Source organism: Trachinotus anak, unplaced genomic scaffold (genome assembly GCF_046630095.1).
Source record: "Trachinotus anak isolate AG129_WGS33_773 ecotype Australia unplaced genomic scaffold, CSIRO_AGI_Tana_v1 ptg000042l, whole genome shotgun sequence".
Classification (NCBI taxonomy): Eukaryota; Metazoa; Chordata; class Actinopteri; order Carangiformes; family Carangidae; genus Trachinotus; species Trachinotus anak.
The window spans coordinates 1372501-1398267 of NW_027273893.1; the positions used below are offsets into that span (position 1 = coordinate 1372501).

Sequence of the window (25767 nt, forward strand, 5' to 3'; positions counted from 1 at the left end):
CTCATTGTTGTATCCCTCCGCCACTCAGTCATATAAAATATTAACTATTTGTGTGAAATTTTGTCATAGTTGCTGTGTGAAGTATTGAGTAAAAGTGTTTTTTGAAGCCACACTGACCTTTGACCTTTGAGCACCAAACTCTAATTAGTTTGTCCTTGAGTCCTAGTGAACGTTTTGCCAAATTTGAAGAAGTTCTGTCAAGATGTTATTGAGATATTATGTCCATGAGACTGAGATGGACGGAGGAACAAACTACATCATGTCATTGGTGTACAGAGATATGTGATGATCCATTTTCCCAAAGTGTTTATGGATAATCTCCAGGTTATTTCTGATGCTGATGCCGAGGTTTTTTTGTGTGAGGAAACAGCAGGAAACTACAGGAAACAGCAGGAAACAGTAAGAAACAGTAGGAAACAGCAGGAAACTGCAGCAAACTGCAGGAAACAGTAAGAAACAGTAGCAAACTGCAGGAAACAGAAGGAAACTGCAGCAAACTGCAGCAAACCACAGGAAACAGTAGCAAACTGCAGAAAACAGCAAACTGCAGAAAACTGTAGGAAACTACAGGAAACAATAGGAAACCACAGGCTATCTTAATCTGAAACTGCAGGAAAGAGTGGGAAACTGCAGGAAACTGCAGGAAACAGCAAGAAACTGCAGGAAACTGCAGGGGCCCTGTGGGTAGCCCTGCTGAACACCAGGCTGTCAGCTGAAGGTGGAGATCTCTCAGAGTGAGGACTGACACAGAGCATCTCTACCCACAAGATGAAATTTATTCCCCGGCCAAATCTTTCTATGGTGAAGAGCATGGACTTAAACTCTTACTGTGTACAGTGTTCAGTAGTCTACCAAGATTATGAAAAGGAAAACCGAGGAAACCCAGTTCAGATCCTTGTTCAGTCTACTGGCTAATATTTTGGGTAACACCTGTAGGTCGCTACCAGAGACATGGTCAGTCTCTTCTTTATCTTTTTTCAGAACTGAAATAATATTTGTAAAAGTATAATGACTGAGTATAATGACTATAATACTCTTTTTGACAATAGCAGGGCCACGTCATCTGCATGAGCCTTGTAGAGCTCTATACCAAGACCACTTCCTGTAGTGATATTTATGCATCAAGCTCATTTTACATCATTCATGTCAGGTTTAGAATGAGGAGGAGAGTGCAGACGTTCTGTTGTAAGACTTTGGGAGGTGTATAATTCTTCATAATGCTTCCTGAAGCAGTCATTTAATTTAACTGTAGGTTTAATCTTATGAATATTCCCACTGGTTTGTGCTCTTCTGAGCTGTTGTGTAAGCAGGGGACCAGATTTCCCTCCTGATTCAAACTGTTTAGGCCTCACCTTCAGAGCCATAGTGCTAACATGCTTAGAAAGATAGTGCTTCTCTTTTTGTGTGTGTGGCTTCATGATATTACAAATCCTCTTATTACTGCTTTAAAAACTTCCCTAAAAGTTTGTGTCACTAAAAGCCATGTACTCCTTAATAGGAAGAAACATTTCATCATTAAAAGAGCTATTTGTAAGTTTTGCTGTTGCAACATAGCTAACATTAGCATTAACAGCTGTTTACTCACCAGTCTTCAGCCTTCGTTGTTAACAAGACCAGAGGTTATAATACGTCCTGTGAGCAGACTTGAGGGTACAGTGACTCAGTATCATCACTGTATCATCCAGTGACAACAAGGGCCAACCAGCCCTGAGCTAGCTGGTTAGCATACTAACTTAAGTAGAAGAAAAGAAGGGCCTTCTTCCCTCCAGCATTAATGCCTGTAGTTAGGGTGACCATTTCCATAACACCAAAAAGGAGGACATTATGCGGCATATCAATAAATTACTATGGTGGTCACCCTACATGGTCACCCTACCTGTAGTAACATTGTGAGTTGATCACTGGTGTTAATTTAGAGTCAATTAAAAACGAATCATTGACTGTAGAGCTGCATGGCACTGATGAAAGGGGGAATATTCATCATTTCATCAGATTGTTTAGAGCTGTGTGTGAGGATGACCTGGTTGTTGATAAATCAGGAATGAGACTGAAAACCCAACAACATGTTTAACGGGGTGAGGTGTAGAGTCAGAGTGGTGCCAGTCATGATTATAAAGTCACCATTTAGATCAGTTTTGGTGGGAAAACTATGTTGAAAATTAATATTCTTAATTATTAAGGCCACAGGCTTCAGGTGAGAAGGCTCGGAGGTTTGTCCTGTCCTAATGCAGCTCAGTTTCATCTGTGTGTTTAATACATGTCCCCTGAGGGCCATTGTTAGGACTCATGACACCTCTACATCACAGGATAACATCATAAACACATGATTACAACAGAGAGAACCCTGCCTCATAATTATCCCTAACAGGGTAATCATAATGCTCTGTTTTCCACCAATCAGAGGAAGGTATGTTGTCGTGATCCTTATCCTGTCATTAGGTCCATAGATGGTTGAGGTAAACATGAGATTAAAAAAACTGCCCGGTGCAGACAGCCTGGTGTACCCAGGAGTCAGACCCTGTCCTGGCTGCACCTGTGGCTCCAGCTGCAGCCTGCTGCAAGTCAAACCCTTACTTTCCTCTGGCTCTACATCTGCATTCCTACACATAAGCGCTCTTGCACTGTATTACGCCACAGATCAGGTGTTTGAGTCATAAAGGGCTGTTTTACGAAGATGAAGAGGTGAATATATGCAGAGTACAGCCAACGCTTCAACTGATACTGGATAGGTGGGTTTTTTTCTGCTGACCCCGTCCACAACGTTTCACACCTTGATCACCAACCATCTACCTCAACCACCCAGTTATGATTCCGGTGTGTTACATTCACTCAAAAAAACATCACCTCTGACCGTAATCCAGACATTATGTTCACCATCACAATGTAACTGGGAAAATTGGATGTTTAAATAAATGGCAGCAGAGGTTTATCTGGATCTGGATCTTTTCAAGATGAAAGTATTAAATGTGTATAAGCACAGGTGTTAACACACCTCAGAAGTCATCTGAACAACACCTGGGGGTGGTTTGACCTGCACAGGGATTGGATGTTAGCCATGCATAAATGCAAAATAACAGTGTGAGCAAATCTGAAAAATACCCAGCTGCAGAGGAATGACACATTAATGACAGATGGATATGAGCAGTGTTAGCAGGACGACCTGGTTCAGCAGCCAGCAGATATATGTTGGCGTGTACTGAGATCAGCAAAATCGAAATGGTGTGAAATTAAAGGTTATGATGTCAATAATGTTTCCTAACACAGATCACATGTTCAGGGGAAGTGGAAAAGGACATGATAAAAACATGTCTAACATCACATCTTTTACACAGGATGAGAACATTGTGTTGCAGCTACAAATGCTGGGAAACAGAAAAAAAAAACAGTGTTTATTTCTCATGAAGTCCCCCCCCCGAAGAAGCCTCACCCCCCCACTGAGCATTCTCATGGGAAAACTAACACCTCACCTCTTCTTTCCGCCCTCTCTCCCCTCTTCTCCCCCTCTTCCTCCCCCTCCAATAAAGAGGAGAGAGCTGAGGGGCCATGACGCTGCTAAGGCAGGTCTGTTTGATCCCCACACCGTGCTATCTTCAGTTTTCTCCATTCAGCCCCATGTGGACGGGGATCAGTGGAGTGGACCGCCTGTCTGCCCAAAGGGACAAAAGTCCCCCTGCTAATTGCTGCCACATCAAATGAAGAAGGACATCCCAAAGAGGAGTCCTCAGATTGATGGAGAGGGGGAGGGGGAGGGGAGGAGGAGGACAGGCAGTTATTCATGAAGCTGGTCTCATTCTGCTTACTCCTGGGGTCTTTGTTAACATCAGCTGATGAAGTCTGGTCATTTGTGAAGGTCCTGCTCATTACACAGATATTTAATACCAAACATTTTGAACTCAGACTGATTCTAGAAAAGTCAAAGTGAAGGCCAACAGAGTTTGTTTTTCATCCTCAACTGATTCACAGTCTTTAGAGTTAAATATGATTGGCTCCTCGTCAGTCTGGTATCAGCTCTGATTTATTAAAGAAGACAGTGGAGCCAGTTCAGCCCAGTGGATCTGTAAAAGAGGCCGTCTGTAGAGACCACACCGAACCAACTCCCAGTCATCTCAGAGCTTTCTTTATATTACAATGTCTGTAACTGCAACTTTGTATTAAAGAGTTATCTCCAACTCTTTAGCTCACTGTTTTGGTTTCACGGCTCTCATCAAACTGCACACTGTACCTGCCCAGCACCAAAGACACTAAACACACTAACTGCTGAAGATACTCCAGAGGTAACAGGAACATAGAAGTGTTTTTTTTACACAGTTGTGGATGTTCTGTGTTGTGTTGTGAATAAAGCTGTGTTTTCTCCTCTTGTGATGTCGTTCTGATTAAATGTGAAGACTGATTTCCATCAGTCTGTCTCCCTGACAGGGAGCCATGACAACTACAGTCTCTGGTTTCTATGTAGATGAAGATTTAACTTCAGTTTAACAGTGTAATTAAAGAGACACCAGGTTTAGCAGTGGGAACAATGGCACCTGTAAAATACCATCTGCACATTAGATCCTTGCTGCTGACACTTTTGAACAGTGATGCAGTGGTGTTGTAGATCCCAGTAAAAACACTGACGTCCTGAGGTGAGGAGGATTTCAGTGCAGCTCCACATTTGTTTTTTGTTTTGTTCTTCATCAGAGATGAGTTTTCTGGAGACATTCCCAGATTAGTTCTGCCTGTGCGACTGCCTGCTATGCTAGTGGGGAGCAGGCAGTAGCTGACTGACTGACTGTTTGACTGGCTGCCCCCTCATTGTCCTCCAGCAACGAAGAAGATCAGTGGACCAGGACCCAGCAACAAAAGGCTTGGAGCCACCACTCTGTGTATGTTTGTGTGTCCATGTATGTGTGTAGCTGTCACGGACCAGTGATATAAGTGTCTTGGGGCCCTGGCTGGATCCGTGCACCACACAGGGGCAGAGAAAGAGAAAAAGCTGTCACTTCAGAGGTCCCTTTCAAAACCTGGATCACTTCAGAGCAAACAGGCCCTGAAAGTCACAGTCCATATAGTCCTGTGAGCTGCTGCTCAGCTCCTGCATCAGAAACTCTCTCCTTCCACCTCAACATCACCCCTCACTCCCACCCACGCCCTTCCTTTTCTCAGCTCATGCATTCCTGTTTCCCAATTGTGTTGTCTTTGTGTGACAGCAGGGCTTTGTTGGGGCCATGGATGGCTGTCGAGGCCGGCGGTGCGGTTTCAAAGTGTTTACTGATGTGCAGTCTCCACATGATGTTGTATCTTGTTGTCAGAGGTCACAACCTGTTGGTGTTCCGGTGTGGCCTGGAGAGAGGCTCACATCTTGATCCATGCCGACGGGTCACGCCAGGCCTTTCAAAGCAGCAAGGCAAACAGATCCTCTGGATGTTAGCTCATCCATCAAGCACACCTTAAGATCGCAGCAGTGAAGCATGCAGCGCTGTCACTCACAGGTAAGAAAGCTGTTGGCGGCAGGAAGCTGGGTCACAGGAGGACCTGCTGTAAATCAGTGGTTCCCAGCCTGGGGGGTAAAGGGGGGTGGGGACTGTTGTATTAATCTCTCAGGTTAAACATGAACTCAGCAGCTGCTGCAGAGACAGATATGTTAGCATCCACGCAGCTATCTTTTTTTAAGGAACGGCCTCTGGGACCATCATCATCATCATCACCATGGAGGACCCACTGTGCTGTTAGGTTTGTTCCACTCTGTGAAGGGGAAAGAAATGATTCATGTTAAAATCATGTGGATTAGAAAAAGCTGCAGCCTGGATCTCTGCAGAAGGAACGTTAGCACCTGAAACAAACCAGAGTTCTTCTGTAGACCCGGTGGTGCTGGATTTTCCACACGTGAACCTGAACCCGTGGAGCTGTTTGACTCTCAGAGGAATGTGCCTGCAGCTCTCAGGTCTCAGTTTATGCAACTGTATAAATGCAAAAAAAACAATGTTTCCTCAAAGAGAAAAAGTTTTGTCTGTCATGAAGGTTTAAAACCATGACTGTTGCTGGTGTCTGAACCATCTGAATCTTCATGTTCGCACTGAAATGATGGATCAGCCGGTGGGGTTTTGACTGAGATCTGAGGGTCTGAGGGTCTGATACACTCCCTCTGAGCTCACCAGGTGATGCACAGGGTTCTGGTTCGAAACCCAGATCCAAATTATAACTGGTTTTCTAAAAGCCAAGAAAAGAAAAGAATTTCAGTCCTGCTTATCGACAATGTGATGACCTGTTCCTTTTCTTTCTTTCAATCTGCTTCTTGACTCAAGTGAAAAAGTCAAAATCTCAACACTTCAGTCACTGATTGTGTTTCCTTCATTTTACTTCAAACAAAATAACAAGACCTCTGACATGAGGTCTAAGACTGAACTGAATCCCCCCCCCCCCCCCCCCCCCCCACCCCCATCCCTCTGTCACAGCTAATCATCACGATGATCACACATAATGGATCCAAAGATAAATCAAAAACATTACTTAAAATTTCAATTGAACTCGTAAATTGGAAGGATTTAAATCAGCTCTATGAATGATCAAATTTATGAAATTAAAATTTGCGTCAGGTTAAGGTGAGGGAGAGCAGCGTCAGATGAAGGTGAGGGAGAGCAGCGTCAGGTGAGGGAGAGCAGCGTCAGATGAAGGTGAGGGGGAGCAGCGTCAGGTGAGGGGGAGCAGCGTCAGGTGAAGGTGAGGGGGAGCAGCGTCAGGTTAAGGTGAGGGGGAGCAGTGTCAAGTGGAGGTGAGGGGGAGCAGCATCAGGTGAAGGTGAGGGGGACAGCTTCAAGTGAAGGTGAGGGGGAGCAGCGTCAGGTGAAGGTGAGGGGGAGCAGCATCAGGTGAGGGAGAGCAGCGTCAGGTTAAGGGGACGGGGAGCCCAACAGTTCGAAATTTACATGATGTGTGATTATACAATTAACTTAACAATTAATTAAAAACAGCTAGCATGCACGGCTAACACCACAACAGCGTGAAAGATGGGTCGTAATAAATGAACAAAGATGACTCCAAAATTTTGGAACTGAAATAGGGAATCGATAAGAACCGGAATCAATAAGCAGAATCTGAATCTGAATCGATAGATTTCAAATGAACCCAACCCTACTGAAATCTAAGGTTTTTTGGTTTTGTTTAGAGCAACTTTTACATTTAAAACACTTCCTACAAACAAAACCCACAACCCTGAGCCCTTCATCCCAACACTTCAATCCACAGTTAATAAAATCTAAAAACTTTATCTTGCAACATTGTTCGAAGATACAGAGTCCATCAAGTCCAATTAAACAAAAGATAAATGAAGTACTACGATCATTATCACCACCAGAGTCACCAGGAGTTGATTGGTGTGGATGGTGGGTGTTTGAAGTCCACAAGAGGCCAACAGGACTGCTGGAACAAATCCTGGTGGGATGCCACGTCAGTGGTTCCAGTGGCCTGTAAAAGAAATTTCTGCTTGACATGTGGCTGTTCATTTCAACAAGGCCACAGTCTTCCTTCTTCGCGGTATTTAAAAATGGTGCGTTGTTGCACGGAAGTGACAATTCTCTGTTGTCATAGCTCATTGCCATAAAGTTGCCTGGACTTCACCTTTTTCTGATACCCACACCGCCACCGGGCACTCTGCTGCTTGCTGCCAAAGAGACGCTGGCCCATGTAGTAAATGAATGACTTCCTGTCACTCTGATGTACAAAGGAAGAAGAAGCATCTGTGACGCAGGAGGACGGCTGGAAAGTCTCCACCTGACACCAGGTGCTGCACCTCTGTCATCACCTGAAGTTGTCACACCAGGACACCACAGAAGGTAGACCCTGTTCTTCATCTGACACTGACAGTCAGCTGATCACAGTGGCAGTCTGGTTTACCGTTACTGAACTGGCTATTTATTTTCATTGTTACCTGATTTATTCAGTTTTATCTTGTGGAGATACAAACAACGCAGACAAGATTTCCCATCTTCCCGAGCAGAGGTGGTGGCTCACACCCTGAACCAGACTCCAGACTCTGTTCCTCCTTGAATCTGTAATCTGCTCCTCTCTGACTCCCTCTTCACTGCACTCCACCTAAAACAGTCTCATTCACCTCCTGTGACTCACTTTGATCAGCCTCCTCTTGTTTTTTCCATGAGCCCTCTCTGCACACCCTTACACCAGGTCCTCTGTCAGACTACAACCATCATGTTGTTGGTCAAACTGCAAAATGGAAAACCCCAGAGTTCAGTTGAATGACAACATGTAGTGAGGCCTCATTTTTACCTGGGAAGATAAGCCTCAGTGCGGCTCATAACATCATCTAAACACTGTATCTTGTCTGTTTTTATCAGAGTAGGAGGAGGTGATGGGACCAATCATTGTTCTTCTTGTTTGTCAGTTGTCAGTCATACTGTACATCAGAAGGTTTGGGCCCCTGTAAGTCAGTGCTCAGTGAACACCCCCTCTCAGGTATCACAGCCTGCAGACCCTTTGTGTAGCTGTCTCTCTGTTAGAAAAGTCTCCACACTGTAGTCAAGGGTTAAGGTTAGGATTTCCCCCACCCCAGACCACAATCATCCTCGAGATGAGTCTGTAGCTGTGTCTCACTTCAGGGGCAACATCCTGCAGAGGACGTGGTCTATGAAGGTGTGGCCAGAGGAGGATTTTCACTTTGCGTCCCCAGCTATTTCCTGTCCTTAGTGTTGCGTTGCAAAGTGTGGCTCCTGTCGCCTAGCAACCTTGACAAACTATTTTCACAGAAACTTGAGGTTTTAAGGCCCTGGATCATGGTTCTGGAAACCTGCCTCTAACTGACTGCAGGGCGTCTGCCTCCAGGGTCTACTGATGTTCAGTGAACTCACTGGCTGATGCCCCCCCACAGCAGAAAAAATATCCCCCCAATGCTGACCAGTTGGAAAGGTGTTCTTGTCATCTGCTCCTCTGAATGTGACCTTCAGACCTTTGATGAAGCTGCTGGTAAAGTTTCCAGATCTCTCTCTCTCTCTCTCTCTCTCTCTCTTTCTCTCTCTCCCTCTCTCTCTCTCTCTCTCTCTATGCGCCCCCCCCCCCCCTTCCCTCTCTGTCACTCTCTCCCTCTCTCTCTCCCTTTCTCTCTGTCTCTTTCTCCCTCACAAACTACAGGAGAGAGAAAAAGTTAATGGCATAAAGTAGTGGAGAGAGAGAGAGAGAGAGAGCCCAATGCATCATTGGAGTCCCTTAGCAGTCTAGCTCTATAGCAGCATAACTCAGGGATGGGTCAGGACATACCTGAGCCAGCCCTAACTATAAGCTTTACTAAACAGGACAGTTTTAAGCCTGATCTTAAAGGTAGAGAGGGGGTCTGCCTCCCGAACCCACACTGGGAGCTGGTTCCACAGGAGAGGAGCCTGATAGCTGAAGGCTCTGCCCCCCATTCTACTCTTACAAACTCTGGGAACCACAAGTTGACCTGCATTTAGAGAGCGAAGTGTCCTATTGGAAAAATAGGGAACTATAAGCTCTTTAAGGTACGATGGTGCCCGACCATTAATGTCTTTGTAGGTGAGGAGGAGGATTTTAAATTCTATCCTGGATTTTACAGGGAGCCAATGCAGAGATGATAACACAAGAGAGATGTGATCTTGTTTCCTAGTTCCTGTCAGTACTCGTGCTGCAGCATTTTGGAGCAATTGGAGGCTTTTTACTGAATTTTTGGGACATCCTGACAATAAAGAGTTACAGTAGTCCAGTCTTGAGGTAACAAATGCATAAACTAGTTTTCAGTATCCTTTAGACACAGAATGGGTCTGATTTTTGCAACATTGCGTTGGTGGAAGAAGGCTGTCCTAGAGAACTGTCTGAACTGTCTGTGTGTGTGTGTGTGTGTGTGTGTGTGTGTGTGTGTGTGTGTGTGTGTGTGTGTGTGTATGAGTCTGTTGTGCTGCTCGTTACACCTGACTGTCCTCATCAGCTCTCATCAGGAGTTGGATCTAATGAGGGTCGGTCTCTCATTACTGCCCAACCCAGTCTGACCTCTGACCTCTGCCCCCCAGGCCCCTCTTTTAAAAGATGTTGTCAGAATGTGAGAATAAAGAAGGAAGCTGATGTGAAATCAGTACATTGATCTTTCACATGTTCTGAGCCTTCACTGTGTGGACCAGGTCAGTCAGTGTCCTCCCAGTCCTCAACCCAAAAACTGATCTTAATAAGGATCTTCTTCACATCCTTTATCAGTCACTGATCAATTAATTAATCTTTCATTAATGTGTCGGGGGGGGGGGGGGGGCATTCTTTATGTTTAAAAAACATTCACAATCACTGTCTGGTAGCGGGTCACAGGAAGGGTGGAGGTGAGGATTAGAGGGCAACAATGAGTTAAATGTCGTCCCCCCTCACCCCCACCCCAGACCACATGGAGGCTGAAGCAACCCCCCCCCCCCCCCCGTGTCCATAATTTCTCTGGAATAATTGAGTGTGTATGTCTGTGTGTGTGTATGTGTGGTAGTTGGAGGTGAAGGGGCTCTCCAGAGAGAGTGGAGGACCCTCGCTGTCAGACAGGAATCTGAAGAGACCTCCCAGTAACCGTCAGCAGTGAGACCCTGCAGCTTCACTCATTCACAGCCCCCCCCCCGAGGCTGAGAGAGGGAGTGTGTCCACTGAGGGACGCAGACAAAGAGGTGGATGACACCCTGACAACACTACTGCAGGTCAACAACCTTTAACTGTGATGCCACTGAAGTCAGAACAGTAAAAACATGTAAATGAGAGAAGAACATTGTTCCTGCGTAGGTTGTCCTGGAGGAGATGGAGGTGGAGGAGGTGGAGGTGACAGGTGTAGATGGCATTAACTGGTCTCTAGTATCTGCCCACAGATCGTCCTAGTCAGAGATCAGACCTGAAGCTGCTGCTGCTCAGTGTTGATTGAAATCCTTCGCTGCCCCCTGGTGGTCAGACTGCAGATTACAGGGAGGATCATCACTGTCACAGGGACCACAGCAGGTAACAGGTAAAGGTGTGCAGTGTGCAGAGGACACGCACAGTGATGTGATGAAAGTACGGATCTATGTTTACTGTAGTTTAGAGAATTATGAATATGATGATCACAACCAGAACCTGTTCATCTCATATCTGCTCTACAGGTTATTAAACTGGGTCGCATCAGACAAACTTTATCAAATCAACTCAGTGAAGATGAGAGATGAGAGTAATATTAAAGTAACACGAACAATGCATCTAATGGCCAGGTGTAATGTGAGAATCATCACCTGTCTGCTCCCTCAGCCCAAAGACTTGAAGTGAAGCATTCAGGTGTCAGGTTTTCACCATTAAAAGTCTCCAAACAATGAATAATAAATAAAATACAGCCGAGATGAACATCAGCTCTATGATGAATAGACTTTGTCCACACTGATAGCATTTCATTTTAAAACTAAAACGACCTCTCTGCTTTTTAGGAAGCACTACTACACCTGACAGACAGGTGTGAGGCAGGTTAAAGTCAGAGTATAAGAATGAGCTTTAAGTTCATTGAAATTTTGGAAAGAGACAATACAAAAAACTAAACCCACTTTTAAATCCTTCAGCCACATCTGATGGAGACACACTGCTGTTCCCACATGACCTCTGACACCTGATGACAGCTGACCCATCTCTGTGACAACATTGGGTGAACTCTGTCTGCTGATGAAGGCCATGAGAGCTGGCTGAGAGCTCTGAAAGTAAATGCTATTTGTGATAAGAATTTTTCTGCAGATCACGTTTGATAGCTGGATGCATTTTGCAACACTTTCCTGATTTACAAACACAGCTGCTCACATATACACACGTGTCCCTGCAGCTGTGTGCTGCAAGTCCTGACTGACACGTGTGGGTGTGTGAAGACTGTGTGTGTCCATGTTTATTAGGAGGTCCCTGTGTGTTTGTGTAACTGCAGTGAGTCTGTGTTTGTATCAGAGGAACTCAGTAACCTCTGAAGACGTTTATGTCACTGTTTCATCTGAAATAAGGGGCAAATAGAATCAACCTGTTTATATTTGCTCAGGCTGTCATGGCCCTGCCCTTCACCTGGAGCTGGGAGGAGGGGGAAGGGTGTGTGTGCTTGATATGATATGTCGTTGTACATCCTATTTTTGTTGAACATAACAGCATGAAACACACGCACACACCCCCTGATGGAACAGGAGGAGCTCTCTTTTGAAGTTCTCCATTTGCTTTGTCTATCACCTCTCAGATAACCTCTGACCTCTGTGACAGAGGCAGAGGTTACTATGGTTCATCTCCAGTGTGGCTCCATGTACGGATGTATGGAAGAGCAACATAAATGACCTACATCCCAGAAGCAATAAGCCTTTTCTACTGGTTCAGACCTGTCAGAACCTGGACTAGAGGTTTTCTACTAACACATGGAATAAATGATGTTTGGTTAACAAGCTGCAAACACAACACTAATATAATGTGATCACATTTTAAAGGAGCCCAGTGGCGTTACTCACCTGTCTGTATCCCTGTGTCACCGCACTTTTCCCTTTGCTCCTGTCATCATTACTACAACCACTAGATGTTGCCTAGCAACAAAACCTAACTATGGGTCATAATAACATGCTGACAGATGACCTATGACCCTATTTGTTACTGGACAGTTTCCTTTATTGCCACCTGTAGACCAGAGCAGTAAACAAAAGGGAGACCTACCCAACCACTCAACAGTGCTACTGGAGGCTTTAGGTTTAAATGGTGAAATGTGGAAAATAGTTTCTCTAACAACAGCTGAAGATCTGGGATATCTGGGATACCTAATTGAAAACATGTAGCATTTACTGTGACATGACTGAATTAACTATAAATATTTATTCTTTTGTCTTTAATGACTGAATGAATTTGTGAGGAGTACTACACTTCACTAGCCGAGTCTTAATGCGTCCATGCTGAGCTGTTGGCAGCCATGATAGTCAGCCTCCTGACTCCTGGATAGATGAAGGCTAAGAACAAATTATTATTTATTTATTACTTGGTTTAAACTGTCAGCGGTCCAGGCCCCAGCCTCCAGGTGATAGACTGGTCTGCTCTGGTTCCAGGTAGTACATATCTGTTTTTTTTTTTTTTGGTTTTGTTTTTGTTTTTTTTGGGTTCAGGCATGAAGACCTCTAATATACAGATTGCCTCTGAAGTCTGTATTGATATTTTGATCTTTCAGCTGTCATAACTGGTCTCTATTGGTACATTATATCAACAGAGGAAGGCTGTGTGATGGTGACAGGACAGAGAGTAGCTGTATCAAATTACCACAACCCATCCATTTAAAAAAAAGTTTTAGAACTTCTGGGTTTGCGTCCATGTTGTGCATCCTACTGCAACATGTGCATTAATGTTTTGCCTACTGGCCCCGCCCCCTGGCTGGGCTCTGGGAAGGTTTTACAAACACAGAACGTCCATGTAGATTAAAAATGGACAATAGAAAGAGAGGAAATATCCTTGTTTGTCATAAGAGGCCAGACATCTCTTTCATAAAGGTGGCCTAAGGAAAACTTGTTTTTCGTTGCAATACCGTGAGGTAGCCACTGGGACAAATTTGCAAGGCAACACCATGTCCACCTGTCTTCATACATCAAGAAGCCCCTCTCACCTCCTCATGGAAACTGATGCTTTTAGTATTTATTTGAGGGAGGTCTGTCTCTGCTCTCTGCTGGACAGCACTCAAATGTAACACACCTCCCCACTGTTGTCATTTTTGATGTAACATGGAAAATTCATGTCACAGTGCTAAAACAACCCATCCAGTTATTAAAGACAAGAGTGTAAATAATTGACATTGAACATGTTTCCACGAAAAGCAAATACAAACAACAGTCTGTGTTGTACTTCACTTTATCTCTGTGTTTGATTTTTTTATTGAGGCATTTCAAATCTTCCATACACTAGTGTCAGTTTGCAGAAAAATAAAGCAACCCTTATCATCGCTGCACTGACAGACACAGCTGAACCTCTCCTTGAATTGGTCCGGGACAGAGGACTCAGCAGGTCTCTTACATCTGTTTACAGCTCTTGAAAGCAACACAACATGCGTTTAAAGACCTTTGAATGATGCTGTACATTCACAGTCTGATACAAACTCAGTAAGGTCAGTGGGTCCCTGGAGCTGGAGCTCAGTCCAATCTGGGTAGTGGACCCTTGTGAGAGAATCTGTGGTGAGATAAATAAATCTCTGACTGACAGGTGAGGGTTTTTTTTTTTTTTTTTTTCCTCTAGCCTTTGTTTATGGACATCTAATGGGGCCTTTAATTTTTTTTTCACCAACCTCTCAGAGCAAACAAACACTGCAGCTGCCATTTACACAGCTGTGCTGCTCTGGAGTCCTGCCAGTGTTTTGAGTCTGCATGTGCTCAGTAGTAAAACATCACACACACACACACACACACACACACACACACACACACACACACACACAAGAGTGATGAGTAAAGGAAAATACAACTGTCAGTCTGTATTTGAGGTGCAGGTGTTCTCCACTTTCTTCAACAGTAGATTCCTGTTGTTAAATTCTATGCACCAGACCTGACACAGTTAATATGATCTGTAGGAAACTTGATGATTGGATGGTTCATTTTCATGCTGTTTTACAGGTTTTTCTGTGATTGTGTGGCACACTTATTGCAGTGTTTTTTACTCTTTCACAGTAGCAACACACTGATGAACAAACTTCACACAACGCACAGAAAACTGCTGATTTTACAGAGCAGACAGCAGCTGGTGCAGGTCACATCCTGCTCTGTCTGACTGTACAGCACCTGCTCCTGTCACCACTGTTACTCTGAAGGTCTGCTCCTCTCTGATGAACCAGATCAGCTGGAGACTGCTCTCAGTCTCTAAGGTTATGATGATACTGTGTAGTGACCAAGGCTGGGCCAGACTCTACCCGGACTCCCTTACTGTCAGACCATGATCTGTGACATGATGGCAACAGTGGCTCTAATGTAATCTGAAACAGCTGTCTGTGTGTTCACAGGTCTTCTCTGTTCTGGACCTCATCCTCATCCTCCTCTCTGTCTTCCTCCTCCTCCTCTTCCTCCTCCTCTTCCTTTTCCTCACACCAGAGACCAGGTTCACATCCAGAAACCAGATTCACATCAGAGACCAGGTTCACATCAGAGACCAGTTTCATAAACCTGGAGTCTCTGCAGATGGAGGTTGTTCTGTGAGATCAGATATTTAGAGGAAAACAAACACGTTGTCTCAGAACATTTTAAGTTCACAGATGATTTTAAGAGACAGAGTTGCAGACTGGATCTGAAAAGGTGTGGTGTTATACAGTTACATTATGGGAATTGTTGGTTCCAACATATCTGGAGCTTGACCCATGAAAGTCAGGATTTCTGTGATGTGATGGTGATGAAAGTGTGACCCAGGAGAATGTCTGAGGTTTCTTCATCAGATCCCATTGAACCCTGAACCTGGGGGAACAAGAACTTTGCAGAATAAACTCCAGTCACCCGCTGGTCACAGACAGGTGTCATTCATATGATTAATAAAAGGTATAATGACATTATTAACGTACACTAACTTTAAAAACAGGCAGACCAGACGACTGCTATGTGGCCCCAGGAGCCTCTGGTTCACTGTGTGTCAGGTTTTGGTCATGTGATTAATTACAGATGTATCATCACTCACTCAAATCTAGTTTTAAGACTGTAGTTCAAGGTGGGAATGTTGCATCTTTATTTGTGTGTGTGTGGCCCTGTACAGCTCATCCTGTCCCTGTCTGTTTGTGATGATTTGATTACAGTCAGATTTATTTGGGAATATTATCATTATATCAACTGAAACATGAAAGTTATAACTAGGTTCTGATGAGGGGCCCCTCTGAAAGAAAGGGCCTCAAGATCAGGTAAAACTACAAGAGCCATCTAAAGGCCCTCACATGTTCAGCAGATATTAATCAGACTACTACAAACTAACTGCAGCACAGTCACCCTGGGACCCCTGGGGACCTCCGGGGGCCTCTATGACTTTTCCCAGTAGGTAATCCAGCCTTGGCTGCCACATGTGGGACCACCTGTGCACCCCTGGACAGGGGTCAACAAGGGCTGAACAGTACCTTGTTGCTCCAGGATCCGTTGATAGGTGAATATCACCATGGAAACATGGTGCTACTAAATAAACCTAATGATTTTTGTCCTCCATGAGAGTTAGTGGAGGGCATGTATCTGCTCACTGTGTTTACATGAGTCCACCCACTGAATTAAATCATTAATCTGTGTTTATGATCCTGTTTCCAAAACCTCCAGCTGTGTTTCCACAGCTGTCACAGAGAAAACATGACACACGGTGGTTCAGTGACATCACACCTCCTCTTTTCCTAGCAGCACTGACGTGAGCCACCACTGGACTTAGAACTGGCGAGGACAGTTTGCACCACGGTTACTCATGTTGATCTTTAGTATCTTGTTGGAGGACCCCTGAGGACATCCAAGACACACATCCCCACCTCATCTCTCCACCTGTCCGACAGCATCCTCTGCTGGTTTAAAGACAGTTTTACACAGGGTAAGGACAGTTCTAAGGGCCTGTGACTGACAGGATGGAAAATGCACTGGTGTCCTATGATAATATATTCCTTCAATCCTTATTCTCATTTAATTAAATTATATTTAATAAAATAATAATAATATTGATGCATCAATGACCCACCCCTTCTTTGAAATAGGTCACAATTATTATGTGCAATCATGGACAATGTTTGAGTCTTTTAAATACTGTTTATACTCATGTATATTTATAATGTCTATTTATCATGATATAATTAACCTCTAATTTGATGCCACTGTAAGGAGCAGACTGCTGCCAAAGTCTCGTTGTGTCCTGATTGTCAGTGACAATAAAGTTTCTATCTCTATCTTGAGATGGACACTGTTCACACACACACACACACACACACACACACACACACACATATATATATATTGGGGGTTTTTTCAATATTTTATTTATTTATTTATTTTTATCACATTGTTTTGTTTCCATCTAAATATAAGATGAAAAGCTGTGAGGGCAGCTGGAGAGACCCGTTCACCTCCGCGGCACCAGGGGGCAGCACCGCTCTGGTGATGCAGGAAGTGCAGCCGCTGGATGGAAGCTGCTGGAAGCCGGACTGTGCTGAGAACAGCGAGTCGCAGGTGTGGAGGGCTAACATACGGACTGTGAGGCTGTAGCTGACGGTTCAGACAGAGGAAGAAAACGAAGTCGGTGGAGATGGACGGAGGCCGTGGGGCTGATGATCTCTTCGACAGTATCCTGCTGGCGGACGAAAGGTGAGTTTACTCGGGCACGTGCCCACCTGCCAGGACACGTGGTAAAGCTTCCGCTGAGTCAGCGGGAGGATGTACTCTCACACACACACACACACACACACACACACACACACACACACACCTGACACACGTCACAGCGGCTGTTCCCGCCAAGCAACGTCGCACATCTTCACTTAAAGACAGTTGAGAAGTGAAACCAGCGTCCTGACGGTGTGACCGCTCTCAGGTTCCGGGGGGAGGGCTACCAGGAGGGTTTCGAGAGAGGGACCCGCCGAGGACTGCAGGACGGCCGCAGACACGGGGCCTCTCATGGGGCCAAGCTGTCCACAGAGGTGAGAGAGCTGTGAGGATGAGTGTGGAGTGTGATGAAGAACGCCCCTCTGTGTGATCTGATCTCTCAGTCTGTCCACTGTCTCCCCAACAGATTTCCTTCTATCATGGATTTGCCATCACGTGGAAATGTCTCCTCCAAAATAACACAGATGTCAAATCCAGGTATTGTCTCCTCTAACGAGAGCATCGCTGTCCTTCAGCTTTAACCTCTACACTCTAGTTTTCATTTTGTTGTACATCTCATAACCTGCACATGATGGTTCCTGTGGCTGAAGGTCATCGGCAGTGAGGAGACCTGAATGATGGACCACAGAAGATGAGTTGATAGTGGCTGTGAAGCAGGTTACAAACAGACCTTACTGATATAAATCAACCAAACGTTGGAAATCTTCATGGTAACATTCATGAAAACATATTCAAACTTAATCAAGTGATGTATTCACAGTGTTATTAGTGATTTTTATAACAGCTTTCAGCCTTCTTTAAAATCCTGTCATTGTTGCTGCTGGTTCATCCCCCGTTCAAGACCTTTGTTTATGTCCATCCATAGAGTCAGGGCAGGCAGTAGCTTCACTATCATGCATTTTCACAAGGTAAAACAATTTTAAAAAAAGAAAAAAAAAAACAAAGCAGCAATTACTTTCTAACCAAATATATATCAAGTGGCAAGTTCAAGACCTTTGTTTATGTCCCTCCATAGAATCAGGGCTGTGTGGGAACACCAGGTTTCCTCTCAGCACACACACAGAGTTAGACAAAAAGTGTGTCAGAGTAGAATCACCTGAAACATCTGAAAGACCCAGGTTTGACTCATTAGATGACTGAATGTTGAGACGCTGTAGTCTGGATATTGTTGTGAATGTCAGGAAGTGGGTTTTACAACACATCATCTGATACAGTGACACTGACACTGTTTCAAAGAACCTTCACTGATCATGGACGTGACTCATCTCTGAAGAGTCCTGAGATGCCCATCAGAGTCATGTGTGATTGTTCTGTGTGTGTGTGTGCGTGCGCGCGCATGCGTGCGTCTGTTTATGTGTGTGTGTGTGTGTGTCTCTCTCTCTCTTCAGGAAGCGTCTGAAAGCTCTGGAGGCTCTCCTGGGTTTGATCCAGAATTCTCCTCATGATGATCCTCAGTCTGCACAGCTAGAGGAGGACATGGACAAGCTTCGAGCCAAGTTCAGACAGGTACTCCACACATGACAGTTTATATCAGTTTATGACATTTTATGAAAGTTTATATCAGTTTATAACAGTTTATATCAGTTTATGACAGTTTATATCAATTTATGACAGTTTATGAAAGTTTATATCAGTTTGTATCGGTGTATATCAGTTTATAACAGTTAATGACAGTTTAGGCTGTTTTACCTAAAGCTAACTAGTGTCACTAATGTAACACAGGTGGAACAGAAGGTAACAGGTGTGTACTGTGTACAGGTAAGCCCTAGAGGTGGCCCCTGTCTACAGATATGAGGTATTAGATTTAGCGTTACCTGCAGACACCATGGTCAGATTTAAGTTGTCTGATGAACATTGATCAGCTTATGAGTGAAGTGGATGACCTCTAGCTGACCTCTGTCTGACCTTGGTCTGGTCCTGTCTAGGTCTGCTCAATGCTGAATATCCCCACTGACTTCAAGGACTACATCAAAACCTCTGAAGGGATGTCTTTCTGAACCTGTCCTGACGGCGAGGAGGAGGAGCTGCAGTCAGCCTGCAGGTCTTAGATCCATGTCAGACCAGCTGACTGGTCTGTGGTGGACAAACGGTTTGGAGTGTGAAGCAGAGACTGCATCAGACCGATGGCCTCTGCTCTCGTGTTGCGGTGGGAAGGTGTGATGCCTGGACTCCACAGTCCTCGTGAATTGGGTCAGGCTGCAGACTCCGGACCAGGAGACATTGGATTTAATGCAGTGATGCAGAGTTTGAGAAAGTGAAGAAACAGACTGTATAAGACAACAAGTTTTTCTTTCAAACTGTATTTAACAGAACAAAATAAAATATCTGAACAACCTGTGTCTGAAACGTCTCTGAGATGAGAAGCAGCTTGTTCTGCTTTTCAGGCGTGTAGAAAGTTACTCTTCTATTATTGAAGTACTTCAGAGGAACTTGTACTTCTCAGTATTTGTTTTCTGCTCTCTGCTCCACTGACATGAAGCTGTTTGTGTTTGCAGATTAAGAGTTAAGAAAATATAATGAGTCCACAATAATAAAACATTTTTCACATGATAATCAGTAAATTTGATGTCTGGAGGAAGTGATCCCAGAAAAGGACAAAGGTCGAGAGAGTGTTGGTGGATCAGTCAGTCTGATCTACAGACTGATCCTGTAGACCTGTGTGCTCATCCTGTCAGCTGTGACATCAGGAGCCAGAACCAGAACCATGTCTGACAGAGGAGGTGGGGCCTGTAGACCTGCTCCTGTTTGCCTCTTTACTTTATTCTTTCCATCATTTTAACAGAGGTTGACTTTGTTTCATCAGATCATGGACCTTCAGGTTCCAGGACCTGAATCCTCTGAGGTTCTGGTCTCAGAGGCTCTATGAGGAAACTGGACCTGATCTTCACCTGCTATAGAGTCACAGAGCTCCTCCTGCTCTTCCTCGATCTCTGCTCCTCAGCTGATTAGACTGTTTGGTTTTTACTAACCAACGATCTTTGATGTCGCTCTGATAAATAAATGCTCTGAATCTCTCTTCTGATTGGCTGACTGTTTTCTCAGTGATCTAATAAAAATATAGCAGATTGCAGGTAAACACTCAGAAACCAAAACCTGCAAGGTTCAGGTGGGCGTGGCTGAGGGTGGTGACTGCTTTGTTGTGACATCACAAAGTTCCAGAAGTCCTGACGGCTGGTTTTAAGGCTCAGTTTCTGAATACAGGCTGTGTGCATTTCTCTGTGGACTGAGGCTTTGATACTTACACAGTATTATTATAGAGCCTAGACCTGCTTTATAATCACAAACACATGGACATCTACCTTTAGACTGGATGGAGCTTTAAAACCGTGAGACACAGGGAACGTGTTCATTTAATGCACTCAGTGCATGAAAAAATTTATGTTCACAGCTCTGTCAGATGTGATAAAATACAACAGGATGTCAGTTATGTGTCAGGCTGCGGGAGTTAGTGAAAAACTTCTATGATCAGAAGGAAGTAGATTCCTTGGCTGGAGGAGGAGGAGGAGGAGGAGGAGGGAACCTTTGTTTTACCAGAGATCTTCAACAAACTGTTCCAGAAACTGGCCACTAGAGGGTACTGCTGTATGTGATTTCACTGATGCTGACTGAAAATATTAGATTTGAAATAATGACTTCAAACAGCTGTAGTGAATTAACCTCATGCAGTTACCTCATCTCTGTCACAGACTGTGACAGTGACACACTGATTAATCACTGTTTAAGTGATTGTTGTGGACTGAAGAGCTGCAATGATGATACTTATTAGAACAATAATAATGATAACTTGTATCACATGATTTTTAACCCAGCTGCTTTAACAAAGACATGACAGCAATAAGGCTATTCAAAAATATAAACCACTTAAAATAATAAATTCATCATCGGGAGAAATAAAATCACAGCTCAGTTAAAACCAGTTTTAAAAGGTTCATGTTTGTCTGACATTTCAAATAAGATAATGCAGTAGCGGTGGATCGTGAACAGTAGTTCAGCTGCTGGATGGTGAACACACACTCACACTTCTGGTTGTGATCAATCATTAGGCAGAAAATTAATCAGCAACTGTTTTGATAAATGATGAATCGTTTAAAAGACAAAATGTTATTATAACACGTCCTCAGAATCCAGAGGAGAGAGGAGAACTGACGATACAAATTACAAATACAAATTCACCAGTAAAGACACAGTATGTGATTTCTGATGAATGGTGGCATGATGCTGCAATTAGAGCAGAATCTGGAGGTAGTGTGGGTCATAAACATCACCTGCAGGAAGGGCACAGTTTTTTTTTTGTCCTGTCCCAATATCATTGGCAAGCAGTATGAGTGGTCTGGATGCCTTGTGTTGTTGGGGCAGATTTACTCTGCGAAGGAGGAGTGTGGGATACTCCTCCTATCGCATATTTTAACTTTATTAAGACAACCGGACCGCAACAGGAATGAGAGTGGACAGGAAGAGGAAAACAGAGGGAATATGGGGAAAAGGAAGATGGGAGTGGGGAGACGGAGAAAAACAACAACAACACAACAACAGAAAAACAACCACAGTAACAATAACAATAACTAATAATATCCACATTTATGGTCACTCTATAGTGACCATAAATAGTATTAACCATTAGATGCTCCGTATGTGTATATGTGTATATGTGTGTGTGTGTGTGTGTGTGTGTGTGAATGTGGAAGGGCACAGTTTAATCAAACCTTTTAGTGTCATTTACCTGTGAACTGTCAGACATACAACTTCCTGTCTCAGCTGCTTTGTCTTCAGTGATGAAACACAAAAACACAAAACCACAAGAACTCTCAGATGGACATTGGAGCAAAACTTCACAGGTCAAAGGTTAAATGGATTGAACTCATTATTAGACAGTATTACTATAATACTATAATGCATCTTTTTACAGGACTTTTTTTGACTTCATGTGCACCCCACCCCACCTCTGAAACCAGACCTAGACTCTTGATAAACTGTTTGAATACTAAATATCCAATAAAAACCTCAGACATAACTGTAGATCTGATTGTAGAACTACTCAGGATATAAAACATCAGGAACATGCAGCCGTCAGAATCACGGCCCTGCCTCCCTGGAGAAGAGGGTGAAGATGTCAAATGTGTTACTGCCCCTGTAATCATCCCTGGTACTGTGGCCAGACAAAATTTTCATCTTGTGCATTATAAAGTTCAAGTGAAGCTCATGAGGGGCTTCACCACTTCCAGAGGAATCACATGTTCTTTGTGTTTTTTGTGGAAGGTTCCCTTGTGTTTCCAAAATGGACACACAACTGCCTCAAACACAGTTCTGGACAGGTATATTTGTATATTAGTATTTTCGTATATTTGTATACTTGTTTTTTGTATAATTGTATATTTTGTTTTTGTATATTTGGGTATTTCATATATGTTGTTTATTTTGTATTTTTGTCATGTGTAGTTGTCAGATGATTTCAGAAATGTGCTCACAACATCATGTCCTTTTAAACTGCCTAAGCAGCAGTTATTGTTTCTGGTGTCCAGGTTTTCACTGTTGTTGAACGTCTACATTGACTGGAAATAAGACACAGGTTGTGATCATTAATTTGGGAGAACAGCAAGTGTGTTATCTGTGATTACAACAATGATGTGCTACACAACATTGACTACACTGCTCACAGGCTCTGACATTCAGTCTCTGCTGATGGAACCACTGGTTAATGGGTTAAAGGGAGTTTTTCCTCCCCCCTGTCGCCAAGTGCTTGCTCTTTGTGGGAACTGTTGGGTTTTTCTCTATAACAAAGTAAGGTCTTGACCTTACCCTGTAAAGTCCCACGAGATAATGTATATTATGATTTGGTGCTATACAAATCATATTGAATTGAACTGAATTGAATTAATGTTAAACTCCTGCTCTCCCTGTGGATAAAACCAGGTCACCGACCTGTGCTGTGAGTGCTGTATGTACAGAGTGTGTACATGCTACTGCTTGGTGCACACACACACACACACACACACACACACACACACACACACACACACACACACACATACTTGTACTTCTATCTTTGTGAGGACACTCATTGACATAATGCATTCCCAACCCTAACCTTAACCTTAACCATCACACCTGAGAGCCTAACCCTAACCCTGACCCGAACCTTAACCTAAACCTAATTCTAACCATAACTCTAAAACCAAGTCTTAACCCTCTACATGTGATTTGAAGGTGTCTCAAAAAGTGAGGACCAACCAAAATGTCCTCACTTTCCCAAAATGTCCTCACTCTGTTAGTAAAATACTTTTTTTGGTCCTTACTATGTAGCAAGTACAAGTACACACATACACACACACACACACTCAACAACGACAACAACAGCAGCATCAGGAGGCACCACAGACGACCACAGGGACTTTTTCAGTCATTGTCAGACGGCCTGCTTTCAATGTCCACACTCCCTGACAATAACCCAACAGGGCTGTGTGTGTGTGTGTGTGTGTGTGTGTGTGTGTGGTGGGGTACAGTAGCAGCTGGTTTATGCAGTGTCAGGCAGCAGGTGAACGCTGTCTTCTGGTCGGCAGCTTCTGAAGGCAAACAGAAAAGAGAAAGAGGGAGGCAGGGGGGAGGTGGGAGGAGGACAGGGTGGAGGGGGGGACAGGGGCCAAATGAGAGAGGCTTCATTCAGATGAGTGTTTTAGTAGAGCTGGATCCTCTTAAAGTCAAAAAAAAAAATCAAAGGCAGAGACCGAATGAATGATTATCAAATGAAGACTACAGAAAAGGAAGGAGTGAACTGTAAGCAGAAGCAGAAGGAGGAGAGAGGGTGAGGAGGAATAATAATGACAAGAGGAAGGAAAGGGGGAGAGAGGGAGGTAGAAGGGGAGTGGAGAAAGATGAGGAGGAAGAGCAGGAGGGAGAGGAGGGGGGGCTGGGGTCTTTCAGAGAATGTAGAGGAATGTGGGAGCAGGTGGTGAGTGGTGACATGAAAAGCAGCGGTGACAAATGCAGCCGTCCGGCCGTCCGGCAGCAGAAAAGCCCTCTGAATGAAACGGTGGCTTCAGATTTCACCACATGCACACCAACAGCTCCATTGGGGGGGGGGGGGGGGGGGGGGTTTGTCCAGTGTAAAGGGAGCTTTACTAGCTTTTTCTGGCACTTTCAACCTCATCTAATGGACTTCCTCAGCAGTTTGCTCACTTCCAAAGTTCCATGGACAGGTCATGTGAAGCAGATGAAAACATCACATGACAGCAAACTGATGATGAACCCTGTGAGATGTACTTGAAAGCACTGTGAAAAGCTGTAAGCTGGACTCAAGTTGTTTGTGGTTGATTTGTTCTATATCGTGTAGCTTCATGTAATAATGTAGTTATGACTACTGAGTAGTACTGTAATAACGCAGTAATATCTGATGTAATAATGTAGTAATATCTGATATAATAATGTAATGTAATAATGTAGTAATATCTGATGTAATAATGTTGTAATATCTGATGTAATAATGGATGTAATGAATGTAATGGATGTAATGACCACTCAGTACCTAAAGGTCTGAATGTTAACATGTGTCTCAGATGTGATTTATAATGAAATTGCCTCTGTAGTTTTTTTTGTTTTTTTTTTTTTTGTTACTGAAACAGGAGAAATAGAGCTTTGTTGGGAACTTTTTTAAGCGGCGGATGAATCCAGGTTTTGTGCTGTAGTGAGTGTTTGTGACAATGTTTGAACAGTGTAACTGTTTGTGGTTATTTTATTTTTGAAGGTTACTGAAGCAGGTAGCTGCTGCCACCATGAGGAGCAGAACTGAACTACTGAATATGAGGTCTTTGTCTTTCACTAACCTAATTTGTTTAACATGTTATTTGGTGTATTTGTATGTTGCACAGTTGTGGGGATCATTAAAGTGGTCATTGTGGATTTTTGTCTGTTTACTCTTTTTTTTCTACCTTGTGTAACAGTGAATTAAAGTTTACTTTTACAGGTTAAATTTGTTGTGTATACTGTAGACCACTGTGTGATGTACACTCTGTTCTTTAATTAATCTTCAGTTATTTCTACACTTCATTCATGTATTTGTATTGTTTGGTAGAGGTGGTGTCCTGGTGCCAATGTTAATTTCGTTGATGAAAAGTTTTTTTACAACTAGCCCCCATGCATTGTGTTTCTCATAAAACACAACAAAATGACAACGCCTGGGAGAAAGAGAAGAGCAAACATATGGACAAATTTCACATTTGATGTTAAGGAAAACAAGACACTTTGTAAACGTGTGGAGCGACTATCACCGGTAAAAACACAACAAACTTGATGCGACATTTGCATTTGTGTTATCCTGAAATCCACGCAAAGGTAAGCATGCTAACGTTATTTCTTGAGCTACTGTTGGGTTTCTGCTAAGCTACAAATGTAAGAAACCACTGCTGTCCTGTAAAGCTAACATTACTGATTAAAAAAGCAAATGACCCATTTTAAGAAACCTAATAGGCGTAACGAGAAAAACTGAACTTAATTTTCT

General features: G+C 43.7%; 1 protein-coding gene across 1 annotated transcript; it reads left to right on the forward strand.

Annotated features, from left to right (window-relative positions):
* Positions 1 to 17056: 17056 nt before the first annotated feature.
* lto1 (LTO1 maturation factor of ABCE1) lies at positions 17057 to 19611 on the forward strand. Its single transcript, XM_071472969.1, has 5 exons — positions 17057 to 17258; positions 17485 to 17590; positions 17683 to 17753; positions 18665 to 18782; positions 19202 to 19611. The coding sequence occupies exons 1-5, from the start codon at positions 17200 to 17202 to the stop codon at positions 19271 to 19273; spliced, it is 426 nt and encodes a 141-aa protein (XP_071329070.1). The 5' UTR covers positions 17057 to 17199; the 3' UTR covers positions 19274 to 19611.
* The last annotated feature ends 6156 nt before the right edge of the window (positions 19612 to 25767 follow it).

Coding starts and splice junctions, on each gene's coding strand:
- lto1 (XM_071472969.1), top strand. CDS start 17,200: ATGGACGGAGGCCGTGGGGCTGATGATCTCTTCGACAGTATCCTGCTG. Junction 17,591..17,682: donor GGGCCAAGCTGTCCACAGAG/GTGAGAGAGCTG, acceptor TCTCCCCAACAG/ATTTCCTTCTATCATGGATT. Junction 18,783..19,201: donor TTCGAGCCAAGTTCAGACAG/GTACTCCACACA, acceptor GGTCCTGTCTAG/GTCTGCTCAATGCTGAATAT.